This window comes from Cryptotermes secundus, unplaced genomic scaffold (genome assembly GCF_002891405.2).
Source record: "Cryptotermes secundus unplaced genomic scaffold, Csec_1.0 scaffold673, whole genome shotgun sequence".
Classification (NCBI taxonomy): Eukaryota; Metazoa; Arthropoda; class Insecta; order Blattodea; family Kalotermitidae; genus Cryptotermes; species Cryptotermes secundus.
Genome location: NW_019731277.1, coordinates 1244328 through 1258211, shown reverse-complemented (window position 1 = coordinate 1258211; position 13884 = coordinate 1244328). Strand labels below are relative to the sequence as shown.

General features: G+C 36.4%; 1 protein-coding gene and 1 non-coding gene across 2 annotated transcripts; both read right to left on the bottom strand.

The window, feature by feature from the left end:
• Positions 1–4773: 4773 nt before the first annotated feature.
• On the bottom strand, positions 4774–13394 carry LOC111866886 (SLIT and NTRK-like protein 6). Its single transcript, XM_023856235.2, has 5 exons — positions 13380–13394; positions 10721–10981; positions 8536–8772; positions 6833–6993; positions 4774–5473 (listed from the first exon to the last, which is right to left on the bottom strand). The coding sequence occupies exons 2-5, from the start codon at positions 10970–10972 to the stop codon at positions 4876–4878; spliced, it is 1248 nt and encodes a 415-aa protein (XP_023712003.1). The 5' UTR covers positions 10973–10981; positions 13380–13394; the 3' UTR covers positions 4774–4875.
• Positions 13395–13528: 134 nt separating this feature from the next.
• Positions 13529–13635, bottom strand: LOC111866888. The gene has a single exon (XR_002843233.1). It is a non-coding gene; the product is annotated as a U6 spliceosomal RNA (small nuclear RNA).
• Positions 13636–13884: the final 249 nt, after the last annotated feature.

Here is a 13884-nt window from a genome sequence, read left to right as displayed (position 1 = left end):
TTACACAAGTGGCCTGTTTCCTTACCAGAACTTTGTATGCATGCACTGTATCTTCCCTCCACATTTTATGTAGGTGTCAGAAACCTATGGACAACACTAAACTGTCAGAGATTTTGACTTCCATCTTATAGAATAAACGTAACTGTTTTAAAACCTAGTTGTTTGAGAAAATAAACAGAAAAAATTACTTTGAGTTTTACCATTTGAAGTAATGGTCCGTGACAGTACAGTCTGTTCTTAATGCTGGGTGCACCATATGAGTGAAGAGTTTCGTACAAAAAGGTTGTAGCTATATTTATATAAACTGCTGATATGAGTGGCAAGTTTCACATTACTTTTGTGTGACAATATCTACCATTGATTGCTGAATCAGGTGGTAACAAACAAAATATTTTTGCATTTTGTAGAGCTACACCCCTTTATTTGTAACCTGTTACTTTTATTTCAGAATAATTTCTGACTGTATTTACACAAAATAAATTTCCTTGCAAATTTAAACATGTTTGAGTATTGTTAAATACATTTATTTCTTTTATGCATAAAACATTCTTACATTTAATCTTGGTGTACATATTAAAATATTATTCAACTCTGCAATTAAAATTTAAATAAAGGGAACTTTTTTTATTGTTTTGTAATGGACTGTGAATTATTCAATGGTGTAATTATCATTCTTGTGAGAAATTTTATTTATAATAGTAAAAGAAAAGTTTATGTGTTTGAATGCCAGTTTTCACTGTTTCAAACAGGTTTGTTCCACAAAATATTTATGTTTATTTTCTTAAGTTGTAATAATAATTTCTGCAGGTTAAAAGAATAGATGACTTTGTATACTCTGATGTATAGATCTTAGTTCATGTTTATTATCTTAGTTGTAATTTTGATAAGATTTTTACTGGATAATATTAAGTTCAAAGTAGTTTAGTAAATGCCATACTTTGAACAAGTTGTTTTTTTTTTTAAATACAGAAAATACATTGACTATAAAATGAATACATTATGTAAGATTTAAGGTTCTCATGGAAGTATTATCTCTTGGGATATAATGTCATGTAGTGCATTGGAAGTCAAGCAGATCTCTGCTTTAAGATGGTTTCTTTCTTGACTTAATCATTGATCCTGAAGATGGAAGTGATATGTTCCTCCAAAATGTCAACCCACTTTCAACATACTATGCAGCATTAATCCCAGAAGATGTACCTCTTCAAGTACATACTGATTTGTAAGATTTTAACTGTTAGCATGCTAGGTACCTACTATAGTTAGTGCCTCGTAACTTTAGCCGCGTGGAAAGGTAAACGCTGTTGTGGAGCATGCGAAGCTGTACACTTGCTGTGGTGACATTCAGAGCTACTCCCCAAGCAGAAAACTTTGCCTACGGAGACCAACTAACAAGCAACACAACGTAGTATACACCTGACCACACTCCAAGGCGCTACATTCCAAACTGGTAGTCCCCACGCTGATGTAAGCTGATAAGATTGCCCCCCCCCTCCACTCCACGAGAGATGGTATGACCCCTCTACCACGTCTAGAGTTCTGAGGAACTAACATTAGATCATGTGGGGGTAGTTTACTCCTGGGGGTAGCTTGGCAGGGACGTTGAAGCTCACTACTGACCTTCATCAATTGCCAGAGTTAAGAATGGTAGGGCTGTACCTCCACTCCCCCATATGTCTTCATGGCATGGTCTTTAATTAAGTAAGCCCAGGGATAACTTTAGCTTTCTGTCAGTAGATGGCACCAAGGGTTAGACATGTTTTTATCTTCAGTTGTACTCCAGATGTTATTTGTGAGCCCATGTGATAATCTACTTTTATTCTATACTGTTCATCCTTCAGTAATTCTTGGAGCTTCAAGCTTGCAGCAGTCTAGTACAGCTCAAGTTAAAATATGTTTAGAACTTTCAAAATCTCCATATCGCGCATATCAGTGTTTTATTCAGCGAAATTTATTTTAGCATATATCTCATTATTTACTTAAATTAATGACTATGAAATGAAAGGTTCATATATATTGGCATTGCATTCCTATTATAACATATCTTGAGTGACTGATTTGGAAATCGACTGTGACACCATCTATCCTGGATGATGTTTTCTTAATTTTCCTCAGTCCCTCCAAGTAAATGGCTGGGATAATACTTCAGATAGGCTAAAGCTGCATCATTCCAAATCCCTTCCAATTCATCATCTCATTGTGATAAAGACTTTCATCAGTAAATAATTCACAAAAATATGGTCTCATGTAATCCTTCAAGTCAGGGTAGCACAGTCGATATAGTGACAGGCTATGGGCTGGACAGTGGATGTTCGGTTCCTGGCAGTTGTAAGATTTTTCTCTTCTCCATGGCGTCCAGACTGGCTCTAGGGCCCACTCAACCTCCTATGCGAAGGATGCCAGGGGCTCTTTTTAGGATGTGAATCTGACAGCTCACCTCTATGTAGTGCCAAGGTCAAGAATGGTGGAGCATTACCTCCACTCCCCCATACATCTTAATGGAATGTCGCTTAATTAAGCATGGACAGCTTTACTTTTTTTTTTACATGTAATCCTGCATTGCTTGCTTCACTTGTGGTTCTCACTGTGAGAGCAATGGTTTGAAAACATCAGCCACTTCCATGAAAAATATCTGTGAGCAATTCAGAGGCATTTGACTGGCATCAGTCAAGACTAGTTTGTTCTGATGGGCCTAACTGAGTAGGCTTCTCTCGCCTCATTCAGCTGATGACAGAAATGGTTTCAGTTCCCAAAATGCTACGTATGTTAAATATCTCCCACCAGACACTGGACTGTGTCCAGTGCAATATTCAGGTACTGGTGTCTGGATTACACTTCTATTCCTTGGAATACTTGCCAAGGAAATTCCGTAATGTTGGATTTGAGGTTTTTCAACTATATAGATTACCATCTTCTGGGATGTGATGATGTATAATATTTAGAAGTTTGTCATCATTACAGAAGAATGATCTGCCTCCATCTTGCAGGTTGCTTCATCTCTGAAGATGGAGGTTGTGCAGTCTTTGAAAACCTCGGTAAACTTCAAGACTATATGGCGTTGTTTCCCAGAAGTTGGTAATCTTTAAATTTCATAATGCATTTACATGCAGTTCCATGGATCAGACCAACCACCATAAGTTATATTACAATTATTATTTTAGGTTTTAAAGTGACATACATATAAAGCTATTTTTGCAATACATGTACAGGATTGTATATTTTTGTGATATGGTTGTTATTATGAATTGCATATATAAGTATATCAGAAGTGTAATAAAAATATATAATGTATATGCCATAATTGAATAAAAAGATTTATGGATATCACGCTGTCTTTCCAGTACATTTCAAGTTCACAGCATACATATTTAGTAACATGGCTATTTCATGGGTTGAAATGAATAAGAGCACATCAGTGCTAATGTTATCTGTGAAAAACAGGTAGATATGGAAACTGTTAAATTTTTCTGTTGAATTCTCAATGGACATTCAACTATTAAGTAACTGATTAACTCCATGGTACAGATCCTTGGCTCTTGGGCTGTTCACACTCATTAGACCTGCAGCAGTTGGTTGGATTATGGTAGTTATGCACCATATTGTTTTCTTAGCTGCTGGTGTGGAGGTATGACATAGCTGTTCTTCTCACTGTCTCATTAGCAAGAATTAGATGCATATATACCTTCACTATATATAGTGATATATATATATACATATGAGTTCCAGGCTAGATATCATTTTGTTTTTCACAGGTACTACTATTTAAATCCACATGACTGAATATACAGAACTATAAGGTTTATTTTGGACTCGATCCATAGTCTGGTATATATAAGACAAAAAACAACAACGTTTTGGAGACTGGATTTGTCTCAATCTTCAGGTGTATGCGACAAGATAGACCTACTCAGTTGGGTCCGTTAGAAAGAGCTAATCTCAATCGCTGGACCCAGCTCTATCTAATGGGCCCAACTGAGTAGGTCTATCTTGCCCCATCCATCTGAGGACGGAGACAGATCCAGTCTCTGAAACGTTGTGGTTTTTTGTCTTATATATACCAGACAATGGATTGAGTTCAAAATAAACCTTATAGTTCTGTACAGTATACACCATCATCAGAATCCATTCAAGTCTATGACTGAATATGTTAGTGTATTTTCTTGGTGGTTGAAGTTCTGTTTTTTTCCATTCTAAGTCTTTATGAACCTCTGCATAATGAGGAGCTTCATAACTTGTACTCTTCTCCAAGTATAATTAGAATGTTAAAGTCAAGGAGGATGAGGTTGGCACGGCATGTAACACGAATGTGGGAGAGGAGGAATGCATATAGGATATTGGTGGGAAAGCCAGAAGGAAAGAGACCACTGGGAAGACCAAGGCGTAGGTGGGTGGACAATATTAAAATGGATCTTAGATAGATAGGATGGGGTGGTATGGATTGAATTGATCTGGCGCAGGATAGGGACTAGTGGAGGGCTCCCAAGGCGTAAGTAATGAACCTTCAGGTTCCATAAAATTCTGGGAAATTCTTGATCAGCTGCAGATTTGGCTTCTCAAGAAAGACTCAGCTACATAAGTAAGTAAGTAAGTAAGTAAGTAACTCTTTATGAACCAGTTATGGATAAGGTTGAAATCAGAAAACGGTCAGAAGGATCACAGGAAGAAGAAAACATGCACATTTTTCATCATGCATACTACATGTTCTGTCCATCTCATTATTTTGGTTGTTAGGGGCTATAAAAAGTTTATTTATTACATAATTTATATGTACATGTATTTGTCAAATTTATATACAAAATGAATGTGCAGAAGAATAAATAAATTATGAGATCTGTTTAAGTTTGGAGACACAGTTGGCCAGTCTGTTCTTTTGTGTCATGTAAAAGTGTTTCTTTGGATGTGAACAAAAGAATCACGATAAGCTGGGGGTGGAGTGTCAGGACAGTTGATGGTTTCCAGTTCGGTCCACAATGCAGTAGTATCCTCCTCTATACTTCTCCATCTGAAGAAAGAAGCTCTGTTTTGCAGTGATTGTATGCTATGTGTATTGTTAAGTCTTCTTGAGACAGGCATTGGCTGTGACGTTCGGACACGGTGAAATCTGTTCAACAGCCACATACCTATCCCTCCAATCACAATTCCAATCTCTATACCCATTAAGAATGACCAGAATGAAGGAATCTTGTCAAAAATTTTAAAAATATTATCACTGTTTGAAGTTGAATTATTACTTTTTACACATTCATTTTCTTTCATATAAGAGTCTTTATCTTTTGCATTAATTGACCAGAGCCTTAATAAATCGTCATCACTCATTACTTCTGTGTCATTTTGGTTGTCAACTGCAGAGACAATCTTTTGAAATTTGTCACTGTTCTCAGGTTTCTTCTTGCACACTGGATCAAACTGAACATGGTATTTCTTTAGCCATGCTTCTAGTTCATGAGTATTTCCATCACATGACCATGGATTTCTGGAAAGTAATAGATTAATTGTGGATGTGAGATCTTCACAGCTGTGACTATGAAGATTATTGTCCCCTGGATGTAAAGCTGTGTAGTGTGGTGGAAATTTACTGACATTCCTTCGAAACTATCTGTAAACTTGTACTGGATTACACAGCATTATATTCAAAAAGACAGTACACTTAAAGTAAATCATTGTGAGGTTTGATATCCTCGCAGCAGTGAATAAGATGTGATACCATGTAATCTAGTAGAAAGTCTCAATTTTACCTCTTTGATTTCTCAGAAGTCAATAGAACAATGAAAAAATTATATATAATTTCAAATATCCATAATGTGTATATATTAACCATCTTTTAGTGCATACAATTTCACTTCACACTACATGTTTCGGCATCATTCTGCCATCCTCAGGTGTATTAATCACATTAAACCATTGCACTGCCTGCCATCAAGTGTCCATTTATAAAATGACGTAAAATGTGTTTGTCGTTGTTCAATAATAAAATTTTAAAATTTATATATTAAAACTTACCAAGATCTATCATCTTACATGTCGCATATCAAGTTCGTGTGTATTGCCATCCGCTATGGGAGTCGTTCTTCATATGTTTTAATTATGTCTTTACTGTGTCTTATGATGTGACGGTTAATATATACACATTATGGCTACGAATCAGTGCAACAGGATGCTAAAATACAACATAATTTCAAATATTCTGTCTTTTGTGAGGTGGAGGATATGAGGAGATAAGTAATAAAATAAATCAGAATATATGGCCACATTAGACACTCTTCTGTTCCTTCAATGAAAGAGCATGATTGTTCCCTTGTCTAAGCAGAATGTTGGAAGGGCATATACATAGGTGCTTGAATGGGAACTTGCATTCATTCCTAACCTCAGCACTAGATGACACTGAATGCTCAGCTTCATACTACCGCTGCTTTACCCTTAGAGTGAGATCTCAATACTGATATAAACCAGGATAGCTCAGTCAGTACAGTGGACACTGTACTTATCTGTTTGATTCCTGGCAAAAGATTTTGTTTTCTCCACAACCTCCAGAGTAGCTCCTATATCTCTTTACATCCTCCAGCCTCTCAGTTTGAGCCTTCCTACTTTTCTTCTATTTTCTGGCTTACTTTAAAATGTGATCCATTGACATGGTCTAACAACGCCAAACTTCTTTTAATATCTGCTTCTGTGTTGATAGTTTTATATAATTCCCTAAGTTTTCACTTCTTGACTAGATACTCCAAACCCTTTGATATCACTACCATGAGAATCCTGTATCTAATTTGCCACATTATTACATCCATTTATTCAATAAAACACCCATACTGGAGTAACAAGTTTCAGTCCTTACTTTCTGAGGTCTATGCTTTGTAGATTCTGAAGTGTTGCCAACACATTCACTTCCAATTTTATCAGCTGGTTATGTGATAAGTTCAGGCTTAACAGAGCAGGTAGTTCCATAAAATTGTCATGATATAAGTGATCCAATTGGCAACTGCTGATGTCTAGAATCTGTAAGTAATAAACATTACATTCACTGCAACTTGCACATTAACACACTAGCAAATTCTATGCCATAGATCATGCAGTTAGTCATCAATTTCACATCACAGAGTCCTTGGTTAAATCTGTGTGTGATTTGTGGTGGATAGAGTTGTACTGGGAAGATTATCTACTCTGAGTACTTCACTTTTTGCCTGCCAATATTATTTCTCCCAACTTTGTAGTGTCTCATCCATCATCTGCACCTTGTGCAGTGGGTCCACTTGCAGTGTAAGTATCAAGGGACTCAGTCTCACCCCACCATAACTATAAATAAACTCTTTTGTGTGAATAAAACTGTGGATGCTGCATATTTAAATGTCTTCTGCTGTGTTTAACACATTGAAATGAATACACATATATTTTTTTAAATTTGTTTTTTATATAAGAATCCTGTCAGTATCAAGTCTCTATAGCTATGATTTATTAATATATGGAGGCCATTTAAACGAACTGATTTGACGCTCTTAGGGGCCACTGAATTTAACTGGGTCCGCAAAAGCTAAGAAGAAATGATCAGACACTGATTATCAATACCATGAAACACTTCTTTGAAACTAAATGAAGTAACAGAATAAAGCAGTGAATTTTAAGTGTAGCTTAATCGAGGTTCATGTGTAAAATATTTCATTTGAGGTTCTCACAACACTGGTTATAAGACAGGATAACAACAGGCTACAGGCTGGACGACTGAGGACTCGGAGTTCGAATCTCAGTAGGGTAAAGAATTTTCTCTTCTCCACGTCGTCCAGACCGACTCTGGAGCCCACCCAGCCTCCTATCCAGTGGATGCCATGGGCTCTTTTCCCCGGGGCAAAGCGGCTGGGGCGGGAAGCTGACCGCTCACCTCCAGCTAGTGCTGAGGTCAAGAAAATGGGGATCTATATATCCACTCCCCCATATGCCTTTATGGTGCGAAGCTTAATTAGTTAAGCACAGAAACAACCTCACTTACTTACCTTACTTACATAATCCGTGCCATAGCTCAAGTGGTTATTCACTGGCTTCCCACCGCAGTGGCCCAGGTTCGATCCTGGGTCTAAGTGGGATTTGTGGTGGACAAAGTGGCTGTGGCAAGTTTTCTCCGAGTACTTCGGTTTCCCCTGCCAATCTTCATTCCACCAACTGCTCCACAATCACCATCACCTATCATCTGGTACAATAGGCCAGAAGTGGCCACAATACAAGGGACTTAGTCCCACCCCACTAGCAATAAAAAAAATACCTTACTTACTTACTTACGTACTACCTACTTTCTTACTTGCTCACCTACTTACTTACCTACTTACTCACCTACCTACTTACTTACTTACTTACTTACTTACTTACAACAGTGACTAAAGGGGTATTTCCTTCAAAAATGTGGAGCCGTACAGTCCAGTAAGAGTTCACAGATGTTTTGGAGGAACAAACAACAAGAAACAGGCAGCAAGGAGAACTATGCTTTGCTCTATCATAGGTTATATCATATCTCATATATATATATACATGCACATGGAAAGTAAAGTATACCTGGAGAGCTGGAATTATCAGAAAAGGTCCTGGGTATATCTTGAGCCTGTTTCCTTGCAGATAAAATGATCGCAGCCGAGGAGTATCTTCAAATGTTGCTGGCAAAATGTAATCAAGATGATTGTAAGATAAGTCTAATATTATTAGTTCTGTAAGTCCTGAAAATGCGTGAAGGTCCATGTTCCCTATGTGGTTGTGGCGGATTTGCAATTTGTAGAGGGATGTTAGCCCAAGATTCTGAAAAATATGAATAATTTCCGTGACATATACCCAAAGAATTGAAATAAGCATTTCTTAAAATACTGACTCCAGGTTTTGACAACCTAAGCATAAGTAAGGAACATGAGTAAACACAATATCTGTGTACCAAAATGACTGAATGATCACACATTTGACTCCGCATTCTTCATCTTGAGGCCTCAAAACACATCGATTTTGGAAAGACTGTGATTTTACAAATACTGTGACAGACTAAATCTGAGGTGAAATGTAGCTGTTGGATGCAAGTTGGTATTCATGTTATGTGTTCATCATGTTTATTCATTATCAGTTAGTTGAATAATTTTCTAGTTTCAGTGATATGTCAGCGGAGTGCCATTCAGCATATTATGTCAGGGTAACTCTCAGTTTAAAATTGAGAAGGGCATTGACTACTTTTAAGGCACACTAGCCCAGGTAGAGAAAGCAGCCACCTGAGGTGGAACATTGTTCAAACTATTATTGTTACATGAGCATTAATTTTGATCATATTGTGACTTAATTTGCTGACAGCTAAATATATAATGCAGCAATATAAAACTATCTGTAATAATAATTATGATATTAGTGGCAATGTTTGTCACAGTGCCTCAGAATTTAGTATTTTTAATTACAACTGAGGGTATCTGAGAACAGGGTGCTGAGGAGAATATGTGGACCAAAGAGCAATGAAGGGACAGGAGGTTGGAGAAAACTGCATAATGAGGACCTTCTTAACTTGTACTCTTCTCCAAGTATAATTAGAATGATCAAGTCAAGGAGGATGAGAAGGGCAGGGCATGTGGCACGCATGGGGGAGAGAAGGAATGCATGTAGGATATTGCTAGAAAAACCAGAAAGAAAGATACCACTAGGAAGACCAAGCTGTAGGTGAGTGAATAATCTTAGAGATGTAGGATGGGGTGGACTGGATTAATCTGGCTCAGGATAAGGACCAGTGGATGGCTCTTCTGAAAATGGTAATGAACCTTCAGGTTCCATAAAATTTTTGGAAATTCTTGAGTAGCTGCACAACTGGCAACTTCTCAAGAAGGGTTCAGCTTCATGGAGTTAAGTTAGTTAACAGTTTTGGAATGTTTACTGTTTTTAACTGGGGAAAGGGGGCTGTGGAATCTCTTGTTCTTCGGGGCATTATTTAGACTCCTGCCAGCCCTGGATATTGTCTATATGAGAGTTCTATTAACAGTTGCAGAATACCTCAGTCATAAATGGTGATAGGCAAACTGCACACTGGGATACCTGTGAATGTAAATTTAGTACAAATGTTACCAATACACGGTAATGTGTGGTTTGTTGGAGAAAAACTTCATAGAACAGACAATGGATAAAGACTTAAAGTCATACAGGATCTAAGTGTATATTATAGAGACTTCAGTGAAAATTTGACATTTATTAACTCATCAAGAAATGTCCTGCTTTCATAGATCCTGAAGTTTCATTAATATGTTCACAAAAACATGCCATTGAAACATATCTGAGCCAACCGAATATGGTACAAACTTCTAAACACTGTTTGATTAAGATCCACTTTAATGTTATCCACTCATCTATGCCTAGGTCTCCCAAACAGACCCTTCACTTGATGTTTTCCAACCACAATTCTGTATGTACTTTTCATTTCCTAGTACGTATGTCCTGCCTGTCTGACCCTGCTTGATTAAATCACCTTAACAATGTTTGATGAAGAGTACAAATTATTAAGCTCCTCATTGTGTAATTTTCACCATTCACATATTACTTCCTCTTAGGTTCAAATATTATCTTCAGCATTTTGTTCTCAATTTACATATTTCTTCTACAGTGCAAAATCAAGTTTTGCATTTGTGTAAAATAATATATTTTGTATCGATTTGTGTAATTTCATTTACAGTTTTTCAATAGGACAGAAGACTGATTCTAATAGACACAGAATAAAGAGAAGAGTTACCTTAAACCCATCTTTTTCCAGCGTTGATATGGAATTACTGGTTAAGTCTAGTATTTGAACGTTACTTGGCACATCAGTTTCTATGTTTGGCAGTCTCTGTCCTATACATGTAGCTGTGCGTAAACCCGAGGATATAAAACATTTACAATAATCAGGGCATATGAGTTTACTGTTGGATAAACTGAATTTAAAGCAATTTGTTGACAGTAGCAAAAGACTGAACAACCATTTGTGCAGATAATACAGCCCCATTTTCTGCAACTGAAAAAGGAGAAATATATACATATTAGTCAAAGCTATGTGTTAACTTGTTTGCACTATTTATTGACTAGTTCTCTTTTTCCTAATCTGAAGGAAGTATTGCAGCTTCTCTCTAGTTTGTGTTTACAAGTATGGTTCTGTTACGGGTACAATCTATGTCAGATTTGAGGTTTTCACAGTGGTGATTATGAAGATTACTGTGTTGTGAATTGGACTGAAATGTGCCCTAGTAGATGTTTACTAACGTTTCAGAGCAATATGTTGTCTCCATCATCAGGACAGAAGAGCAAATCAAACATTTAAATTGTGGTACAGAATGGGATGGCTAGGCTAGTGGTCCTAATCAAATTGATAGTAATAGGGAGAATGATCAAACAATCTGTGGCCCTTAAAAAGAAATTTGGATGAAATAATGGCCCAGACCACATGTCATCATATCTGACCTCATTCTATGTCGACTAATTCATTCAGTTGTACTCCAACAGGACTAATTCATATGTACATAAATATAATGACTCAATGCTGTTAATATCAAATCCAATCTCCAGACATGATTTTCAGCCAGCCTATCTATCTTTCACCCCTAGGATCCAACCCTAGTATTACACCCCCATCTTCTTCTCAGTTTTTGAAAAGGTTTCCCCACAAAAAGAAATGGTGTTATTGTCTGTCCCACCCAACCTACATGTGTGAAGCACCATAAGCTCCTTGATTTTGGTACATAATACTTGTAGGCAACCCATACAACTCAGGGAGTTTCTCATTATATTATGTCCTATTTTGTACACTTTATAGAACTGAATATTTTTCTGGGTATTTTGTTTTCAAACACTTGTCAATTATGCCTTTCCTTTAAATTAAGAGAACATACTTCATACTAAACAGAAGAATTTTTTAATTAAATAAGGAATTACCAGAATTATTCAACTCCTATTTTGTCATGAACTTCATCCATATCTGTTATAGTTGTACAGATACTTAAAATTCTTCAAACTGTGTAATACTTGAGAAATGTGAAGTGCCAGAAATTTTGTACTAAAATTCAACACCAAATTCTTGTCTTGGGTTAATACATCAAGATTTGCATTTGAAAATCAAATAAAATAAAACACAGAGCACATAATAGAACAGTGACATCCATTTTCATGTACAGTTCTTCACTCACTCCAAATGGATGGATAATGCTTGGAATATGGGACAGTTGAATACAGACATAAAAATTCCATAGTGGATGTTTATCACAGTAATAAATTTCATTCATCATTGTGATTAGTAATTCACACCTGAAGAATGAAATGATAAAAACAACAGCTGGAAAGTGTACTCCCAAGAAGTTAGTAATATATGATTTGCTAAGTTTTTCTTACTTGAGTTGTCTTCATAATCATTTACTGCAGACAGAAAACTAATGCTACAAAGCTAAGGAATGCCACAGATGATATACTTTCAGAGAACTCACTCTTAGCATTGTGGTAGTAATGTAATCTCCCAGGGAGCATATCTTATCAGCTGATTCACCATTTATTTATACAGTGTCAAAGCCACAGATCACTATGCCTCTTCATTGTACTGAAGTAGGTAATTTATGGTAATGAGTAATAAAAATGAAATATTTTGTTCATTGCATATATTTAAAATAAGAATCTTGGACAAAAAAGTTGTCAAAAATTAAAATTATTAGAAATGATAGGATAGTGAACTAATGCTGGTTCTATTTTCATCCCAAGTATGATATGGCAAATGAATAAGTATCAGTGAAATACGTGAGATGAGAGCATGCAGAAATCATACAAATACCTGCTGTATAATTGTTCGTCAGATTAAGACAGTGACCAGAATACGGAACAACGGCAAGCTATATCTAGTGCCCTAGGTTGTTAAGGTTGGTTCTAGCCTGAGAAATGAGACATGTGGGCAGCAGTTTCCTTGATACTGTCCATGGATGGGGCTCTTTGATTGGTCACATAGTTAGCAAATTTTGCAAGTACTTATAAAACACAGAAGATTTTCAATGACTGTGGAAGAATCACATGATTTACCTTTGTCACATAAGATTTACACCTCATCACAGGACATCACATGGCAGTCACAGGTTTAAATTGCTAGACTGAAATAGTTATTCAGAATTACTGTTTTTTTTTTTTTTTTTTTACTTTTTTCATCCTCTGGAATTCTGAGTAATAGAGGACACAATGTTTTCGAAACTGGATCTGTTTCTGTCTTCCTTTCTCACCTGAAGACGGAAACAGATCCAGTTTCCGAAACATCTTGTCCTCTGTTGCCTAGAGTGACCTCTATTACCTAGAATTTCAGACGATGAAGAAAGTTAAAAAACCCAGTAATTCTCTGTGTGATCCACCATCGCCAGAACCCTTTAGATTCTCCTTGAAATACTTACTGCAAATCCCACATCTACGATATGATAATTAGGGGTAAAATATTTTCTGCTGTGCTTCCTCCATCCGTCAAATTACGATAACGATAACGATTCGATTCTTCGTGCATGACATTACATATACGAACATTCAAAGTACGAATGATAAAAAAAAAAATGTGGAACGCTTCACGATTTTGCGTGTCATCCTTGCGCAGGGGCCATGCTAATCTTCTCTGTATCGTTCCAATTTTAGTATATGTACCGCCGAAGCGAGTACACTACATGCATCTTGAAATTTTGTATATATAGTTGCCCGCAGCAACAGAACTTACCTATGAATTTGACTGATTTTTAAGCTATTTTTTCTTCCTTTTCTCTTATGTATATCAAATAAAAATACATACATTAACCTGGAAAAAATTATTCTTCACAATAAGGTTTCATTAGAATTTATTTATCTCTGATAATAAATTTGTAATTTGTGTTTGATTTTAGAGCATTTTCAGCTATTTCGTCTACAGAAAGC

Coding starts and splice junctions, on each gene's coding strand:
- LOC111866886 (XM_023856235.2), bottom strand. CDS start 10,972: ATGGGGCTGTATTATCTGCACAAATGGTTGTTCAGTCTTTTGCTACTG. Junction 6,994..8,535: donor TGATAATTCCAGCTCTCCAG/GTATACTTTACT, acceptor TATTACTTACAG/ATTCTAGACATCAGCAGTTG. Junction 5,474..6,832: donor CAAAGCATAGACCTCAGAAA/GTAAGGACTGAA, acceptor ATTACTTTCCAG/AAATCCATGGTCATGTGATG.